The 7,794-nt window shown below is 35.1% G+C and overlaps 2 protein-coding genes across 3 annotated transcripts; one reads left to right on the top strand and one right to left on the bottom strand.

Moving 5' to 3' along the window:
* Positions 1-916: 916 nt before the first annotated feature.
* On the bottom strand, positions 917-3,925 carry LOC110823554 (protein C2-DOMAIN ABA-RELATED 4). 2 transcript variants are annotated; one of them, XM_022053953.2, is made up of 4 exons: positions 3,737-3,925; positions 3,364-3,594; positions 1,963-2,058; positions 917-1,420 (listed from the first exon to the last, which is right to left on the bottom strand). In XM_022053953.2, the coding sequence occupies exons 2-4, from the start codon at positions 3,520-3,522 to the stop codon at positions 1,130-1,132; spliced, it is 546 nt and encodes a 181-aa protein (XP_021909645.1). In that variant the 5' UTR covers positions 3,523-3,594; positions 3,737-3,925; the 3' UTR covers positions 917-1,129. The 2 variants fall into 2 exon arrangements, with proteins under 2 accessions (XP_021909645.1, XP_021909644.1); XM_022053952.2 differs by having other exon boundaries at positions 3,364-3,589.
* A 1,106-nt stretch (positions 3,926-5,031) lies between these two features.
* LOC110823379 (nuclear localized protein) lies at positions 5,032-7,531 on the top strand. Its single transcript, XM_088211176.1, has 7 exons — positions 5,032-5,481; positions 5,594-5,676; positions 5,831-5,893; positions 6,004-6,105; positions 6,220-6,285; positions 6,622-6,682; positions 6,814-7,531. Exons 1-7 carry the CDS (start codon positions 5,088-5,090, stop codon positions 7,338-7,340), a joined length of 1,296 nt encoding a protein of 431 aa, XP_088067302.1. The 5' UTR covers positions 5,032-5,087; the 3' UTR covers positions 7,341-7,531.
* Positions 7,532-7,794: the final 263 nt, after the last annotated feature.

Here is a 7,794-nt window from a genome sequence, read left to right as displayed (position 1 = left end):
AAAAAAAAGGGTAATTAAGATAAAAAGGTGTGTAAAGTTTGTTTATAGTAAGCAAGAGGAGATGTCATTTTGCATTGGAATTAATGTTTGATATCGAAATTTGAATAACAATTTTATATCCTTTTAATCTTTGATTCAAATCCTCCAAGATTGACTTTTGTTTTGGGAGTTTGATGGAGGAAAGCTCAAGATTAGTTTATATTATCTAAATATTTGTAATTAATCTATATATTACTTGAACATTGTTATTAGTGTTTTGAAATATCTAAACAACACACGTGTCTCTATATATATATATATACACACACACACACACACACACATACACACACACCTACATATATAGCGAAGTGGATTCTAATGGATCTTCAATACTTTGCTTGGAATGCTACCGGTTCAAGGGTCCAAAATCTTGTGTTTACTCATGCACCATGAAGACACAAGCAGTAAGAGCTATTTTTAGCCAATGAAATTATAATTTATATGAAATTATTTATAAAATATTAGAAATATAGTGAAAAATTTAATTTATATATATATATATATATATATTTTTTAATGTAAAGTTATATTAGAAAATAGTGAAAAGAGTTTACAATCAAACCTCAAATTAAGTGGGTCTGGATTCATGCTTTTCTGGTTTCAGTTGGATCAATTGAATTGGCCCATGCTTCTGGTTCTTTCAGGCCTTTTCATGTACTGAATAGCTTTTAAAATAAGTCAAATTCAGCAGAAACTAATAAAACCATACAGTTCAATTTCATAGATAATTTTGTTTTTGAACTAGTATTTTGAGATATGAATCTAACAATCAGGCCAACCTTTCAAATAGCCAATCTGGTTTTAATATCTATAGCAAAAAGTTTTTCTGAGTTCCGAATGTTATATATATATATATATATATAGCAGACAAAAATGAATGAAGAACCACAATTTAACTTAGAATTCACCTTGCTAAATCCTAAGTGATGAGCTGAGAGCACACCATATACATGACTAAGTACAAGGATTAGTTTGAGATACATTCAGATTGGTGAGAACAACCGACCACACGCACCATAAAAGTTTCACAGAGTGAATTTGCTGAGGCGATCTCGGAACGCGATCATTAAACATGGGACAGCCAACTTTATAAACCCTTTGAACCAGGAAGCTCGATCCACTGCAGTTGGATTTCCACCTCGCCAGATTCTACGTTTCTCAATCTGAGGCAAAGATCTTGGGTCACCTTCCCATCGTTCCAAATAATAGAGGTTTCTTCCGACAAACAGTTGGCCCTGCAGGGTTGAACCTTGGTTAATATAGTTCCATTCGGGACATCTACCACATGCATCTTTAAGGCTTCTACATAGGCCGAAATGCTGAACTCTGCGTCACCCATTTTGTCATCCTTGCTAAACGTGTCGTGGTCGTAAACAGTCTGGAATAACACAACCCAGGAGCTCGGTCTCAGTAAAACAAACAAAACGAAAAAGCAAATGAACATGAACATGTTACTAGAGGAACAGAATTTAAAGTCCAATCTCAATGAACCAAAAGAAAACATAAGGCAGGATAGGGAGTATTTTGGGGGAAGATCAAGAAATGAGAACAGACATAAGCATGTTAGTTTGCCAGTATATGAATAGGCTCCAATTACTTTTAAGCAGGAGAATCTTGTCCTGCTTAGCTGTGGCTTGCGACAAGCCTATGCATGATTTATTTTAAGCCAGGAAGCCAATGATTTGGCATACAAATTATCCTATAAACAAAGGGTTTCGTTGTCTATGATAAAGATCTCTTGTAGTTTCTATTTTTCTAAATAGATATAAATCAAACATAAGCGTGTGATAAACACAGAAAACATAGCCTGATATTTATGCAAACCATTATGATAAGAGAGAATATATGCTTTCACTTTTTTGAATGACCGCAAATAATCTTCTTCTATCTATTATACTGAGACAGCAATATTGCACTTACAAGCTTTATTGGAATACTGGGATCTGTAATAGAAAGAGTTAGATCTTCATTCCACTCAGGGTTGACATCCTTTTTTATTACACGAGTCTTCAGCTTCTGCAACAACAAATTTTTCCATACATAATAACAAAGGAAATGAAGGCCGAGTAAAATATTCATTGAGGAAAATCAAGGAACTGCTTAAACTGCTAATTCATCAAAGATCATTAAGAAGAAGGGAAGAAAACGAAATTGGAATTCAGATTTTCAAAGATAAAAAAAAGTGAGTATTAAGGGCGCTAGATAATGTCAATTTAAACTATATATACAGGGAGGAACTGTATCTTAAGAAAAATAAAAAAGGCAATCCGGGTAGTTAATTGGATAAGAACTTCAGATTCCTGAAGAACATTATTAAATAACTAGTTGTTGAATTCATAAGTGTGTGTAATCCACACCATTCTAATCTTTTTTCTTTCTGTTAGATAATAAATTTTAATTCCCAAAGGTTTAAGCCGACAAGAAAGGAAGACGATCTGTTATTTACAGTTAATACATTTGATCATTTATAAGCAGAATATTTAAGCTTCACATTTGGAATTATGGACTCAAATTCAAATAAGAAAAAAATGGTCCAAAAACAAGTTTGAAAATGCAAACTAAATAGAGATTGACGAGCTTGTATGACTTGAACCCCAAGACGAACCTCAAGCTCTGAAACTTGGAAAAAGATATATATTATTGCTAATAAGGAAATGGAATCCACCAGCTACAAGACATACAGATATATGTATATAATGTATGTATGTAGCTGATGAACCGAGAAAACACTGAAGAAAATATTCTTTTTAGGCACCAGATGTTTTGGTATAACTTGAAGCAGATTCATAAATGAATTTGATCCTTTTGATTTGGTCATAATAAGAAGTAAGAGTTAATTCAATACAAACATTTGACGACCAAAGAGATAAATTCCTACAATGAGGAATGAAGATAGTCTGTTAGTATTAGAAATTCCCATGCATCAGTCTCATTTTGATTTTACTTTCATTTCACCCATGAGATTCCAACAGCAGGTATACTTTCATTTCATGCAACGCGTAAAAACCATATGTGTATTCCTAATTAGAGGAAGGCAATGATTTCTTTCAATCTGAACAGAAAATTTTGACCTTCGGAAGAAAACCCATCAAAAAGAAAAAAAAAAAAGAAAAAGTAAGAAGTCTTTTTTATTGCCGATGCCAGCCGTGCAACAACAGAAACAAGTCAAAGATCATCATTTCATCGAACAAAAGCAATTGATCGAACAAATACAGCAAGATTATTAAAAAGAAAAACCGACAAAAACCTCGTAAAAACCAACAGACTTTTCTGTTTTTCACTTCAAAAAAAAATTCGCAAGATCATGATAGAAATTTGTACCTGCTTGCCCATCTTGACGACGACGTAAGGATCGCTGCTACGAACGTCGCGAACGGCGAGGTTAACACCGCGTTTGACACGGATCCTAAGGAGGCCGAGGAGGTTATCCATGAGGGACTTAGTACGACCAGCGGTTGGTGAAGTTGGCGAGTCCGTCATGTTGACCTCCTTCCCCTTCCTCCCCTTTACCAGCCAATAACAAAAGCCTTTCTTCAAATTCTTATCCCTGTGCTTACTCCAAATTACCCCAAAAAAACCCACGTCAACATCCTCCTCGATTTCACTCATTCCAGCAGTAAACGTAATATACATTTGCAACGAAAATTACACAATTGAATTTTACTGTCATTAATCGAAACAAAATTAAGTATACCTGGTTAAAAAGCAAGAGTCCCCTTTCTGTTCTAACGGAGGTTTTTTTTTTCTTGTTTGATTCGTTTTAGGTTTGTTGAAGGGGAGTGGTGGTGGTGGAGAGTCAGACGAGGAAGAAAAGAATTGTACCGGAAGGAGAAAGGAGGGTTTAGACGTTCGTGTGGCGACCGGGTGTTCAGGTTTCTGGTTAGATGAGGGATGATAACTGGACGAGAATCGTTTACGGGGACAAGACGTTGACAAGAATGAATGCGTGGTAACCGTCCGTTCCGTTTGTCTGGACGTGCGGCGTTGTAGACGACTGTTGGTCAACTTGTCGCCCTGTCGTATCCGTGACACGTGGCATCATATTATTTGTCCTAATAGATGACACGTCAGATGACAATCCAATTAATCCTCGTACCAATTATTTTTCCTCGCCGTGAAATATGTTTTTTGTACTGGTGCTTCGTCGTACTTCTGACAGTTTGAATTCAGTTTTATGCCCCGCTTGACAACAGTTTTAGCTGGTGCTTTTCTAAGCTGGAAACTTGTTCTGTTAGCGGAGGATAAAAATTAAAAGTACTTTCTAGAAGATTCAAATTAGATTATGTTGTAGAGAATTTATAATTATTAATTTTTTACCAAATAGACAATAAAAATTTATACATGTAATAATTATAAGAATGTATTATAGATTTCGTTAAAATTGATGAATTTTAAATGAATTGTTGAAACCCATTCTCAAAAAATTCCGAATAATAATTTTGTTATTTATTTGTTTTAAGAAATATTTTTATTTAATTAAGGGTATTACTCAGATATATTTTAAGTTATTTATTCTTACAATTAAGTATGCATTGATGTTAAAGTTTATTTTGGGTTTTAATTTTTTAAGATAGTTAAGTCAAAAAAAGAATAAAAATTTAAATAAGCATAACGTTTGTTTAAAATAAAGTTAATTTCATGCGGTTATATTTTGTGGTTACTTTAATATTTTTAAGTGAAATTGAAGATAGATATATAATTTATTTATTTATGTGTTAAATTATATAAAATTTAAATAAATGTTATACATATATATATTGACTAAACTTTAACAATTAAACTAAATGAAAATGAATTTAGTTGGAAACCTAAATAAATTTGACAATGTAATTTATTTATTTTAAACATGTTGTCAATTTTATATTAAAAATATAATTTATTTTTTTAAAAAATATAATAGTACGCCAGTTCTTCTTATTGTCTTTTTGCATGAAGCCCAGCCCACAAACCCGGAAAAATCAAGTTTGGAAGTTACAGAACGAATCAAATTTCTGAAAAGTGAAAAAAATTTCCCCCACACTTAAAACTCCCGCGCTTCGCAAGAAATGCAACCAGAAGCAGGTGCAGAACCATGGGAAGCTCTTGACCTAGACGACTCTGAACTCCCATCTCTCCTCCGACCTTGTAAACGCAAAACTTCACTACCTTCTTCCTCAAATCTCAACAATTCCTACAGTACAAGTACTCCGTTGCTCGAGCCTTACACTCTCAGATCCTCTTCACTTCCCCCCCGTCTGCCTCTTCCTACGCTCATCCCTGGCCCCGCAGGAGCTGTTCAGGCTGCCATGCGAAGGAAAACAAGCCACGAGGCTGATTCTCTCGGTGACCCGATTTCGACCCAGGAGTATATTAGGAGGGCAGTTGAGGAGCCCGGCGGCGATGACGATGATTTCTCTTGCAATCCCTGGCTTCTCGCCGTCGATTTTGTTCGAAGTGCAGGTTCTCTTAGGTTTTCCGGATTTGGATTGTTGGATCTTCTTTTTTATCACTTGATTTTTTTTGAACGCTTGCAGGTTCTGAATGGTTTGGGTTTGTTCTCTTTTGGTTATAGGTTTAGTGGGTGATGATGGGGTAGCGATTGGGACGCCCTTGAGTGTTATCAGGAATTGGGGTAAAATGAACAAGATTGACCAGGTATAGTTACTAAAATGCTATTGATTTAATTATAACGAGAAGGGCTGGTGGAGAAATTTTGACTCTGTTTGGCTCTTGGAAAATTGGAATTTCAGAAAATTGAGTTTCTACGGTTTGCTTGCTGATATAATCTTTCATGGTTAATGGACTCTAGGTTGTGGCCATTGTCAAAACCTGTACCCCTAATGGTCTTGGCGATTTCATGGTAACCCTGAAGGTAAAATTACTAACATTCAAAGATGGCTGTCAGTGAAGTCTGAACTTTCTCTTGTCTGTATTTGGGTTCAATATTCTCCATTCATGATTGCAAATGTGTTTTGATATAAGGATCCAACGGGAACCATAGATGGTAGCATCCATCACAGAGTGTTTACCGAGAGTGAATTTGGAAGGGACGTATGTGTTGGTGCAGTGTTGATTCTACAAAAGGTTTGTGGGGAACATTTTCACTCTATGAATTGGCACAGATTATTGTTTTGTCATAAATCTTTGAGCAGCCTCGGGGGAATGATTGATCGATCGATTTAATCATCGTATTTTCAGGTTGCAGTTTTTGCTCCTTCGCGCACAGCACGGTATCTCAATATGACACTCAACACCATAGTCAAGGTATTGGCATTTTTTATTTTGTTTATAAATTAGAATTGCCATATCAAAATTTTTTGTTGCTTCTTTCTTTCTGAAGCATTTGAAAAAAGGATTTTGATATTTTGGGACCTTTCGTTTATGGACTTTGAATCTGCTAAGTGATTTTCTCTGCATGTAGGAAAGTCTTGATATTATAAAAGAAATCAGAAAATAGTTCACTAAATTGTTCTGAAAAAGAAAACGCGGATTGAATTGAATTATGGCTAAATCATATGAGGGGAACTTGTAATGTACTTTATATTTGTTGGATTATTGCTTATTTTACTTTTAAAGAATTTGCAATTATCTATATTTCAGGTCATCTCAAAGGATAGTGGAACTCTGCTAAAACAGAATAATCCTACATCTCCTGTTGTTGGTGGGTGACAATGTAGAATTTCGTCTGTCTACATTAAGATTTCTGTTTCCTATGTGGCCATTAGATTATTTCACCAGTTCTATTATAACTTGATCACTGTTCTGGCCACTAATCTCCTTCTACTGTAACAGAAAATCAGAAACAGGCAATGATGCGAGAGAAAGCACCGGGAGGTACTCAAGGAATCATGGATAACCTCAGACAAAATGCCCAGGTGAGATGGAGGACTCAAACTCATGTGGATAAAGAAGTAAAAGGGGGAGATTCAGCATTCAGAATCAGCTGCCAGAGTGATGAGAGTAGAAGAAACCAAAGTGAAAAACAGAGCAATCATTTGGTGAGGCAAAATGCTGGTGAGGTAATGAGAGGCAGAGAAACCAGAACCAGTACTACTAATGAGGATCAACATGTCTTAGTTTGTGAGCAAGCCTTCCCACTTATTCAGAGTAACAGAGGCACTCAGTTGGACAGTATTCGGAGCAGTAATCCTGCAACAAATTTTTTCGGAAACCCTGACAAAGAAAATGAGAATATCTTTGGCGAAGATAATGAGAATATTAACATTGTTATGAAGCAAAAGAAGCAGCCGGTAATATCAAAAGGTTCACTCCCAAAGTGGACTGACGACCAGCTGAATGAACTGCTGGAATTTGTTTGAGGTGGTGATGGTGTCTGGAATGATATTCGGCTTTTTTGTTGCACTAGGGAGTTGCAGCATGTAAATGGATTCTTCTTTTGAAGGCAAATTACAGTAACATCAAGAGTTTGGGAAAAACTACTGCTTCCATTATTTATTTTGTGAAAGAGTTTGCCAAATTACAGTAACTTATGGGATACTTTTGTTTTTTCCTCCTCTTGAAATAGTTTCTTTTAACAACTAAATTAACATATTTGGAAGAATTGAGAGAGTTGAGAATTGTTAAAAAGGGGGATAACATGATTTGAGATTCATAGCAAAAAAAAAAAAAAAAAACTTAAAAAGCAATCATTTTGATTTTCAATATAAACAAGTTAGAAGTTGAACGGTTTTAATTTTTGAGCCAAACAAAAATTAATTTCAAAACCAGATTTAAATAAAGAACAGTTCCTCTGAAAACCAGCACCAAATAATG

Source organism: Carica papaya, chromosome 9 (assembly GCF_054855325.1).
Source record: "Carica papaya isolate Zhongbai chromosome 9, ASM5485532v1, whole genome shotgun sequence".
NCBI classification, from domain to species: Eukaryota; Viridiplantae; Streptophyta; class Magnoliopsida; order Brassicales; family Caricaceae; genus Carica; species Carica papaya.
The sequence above is the reverse complement of the archived record's forward strand: the minus strand, read 5'-3'. Positions and strand labels throughout refer to the sequence as shown.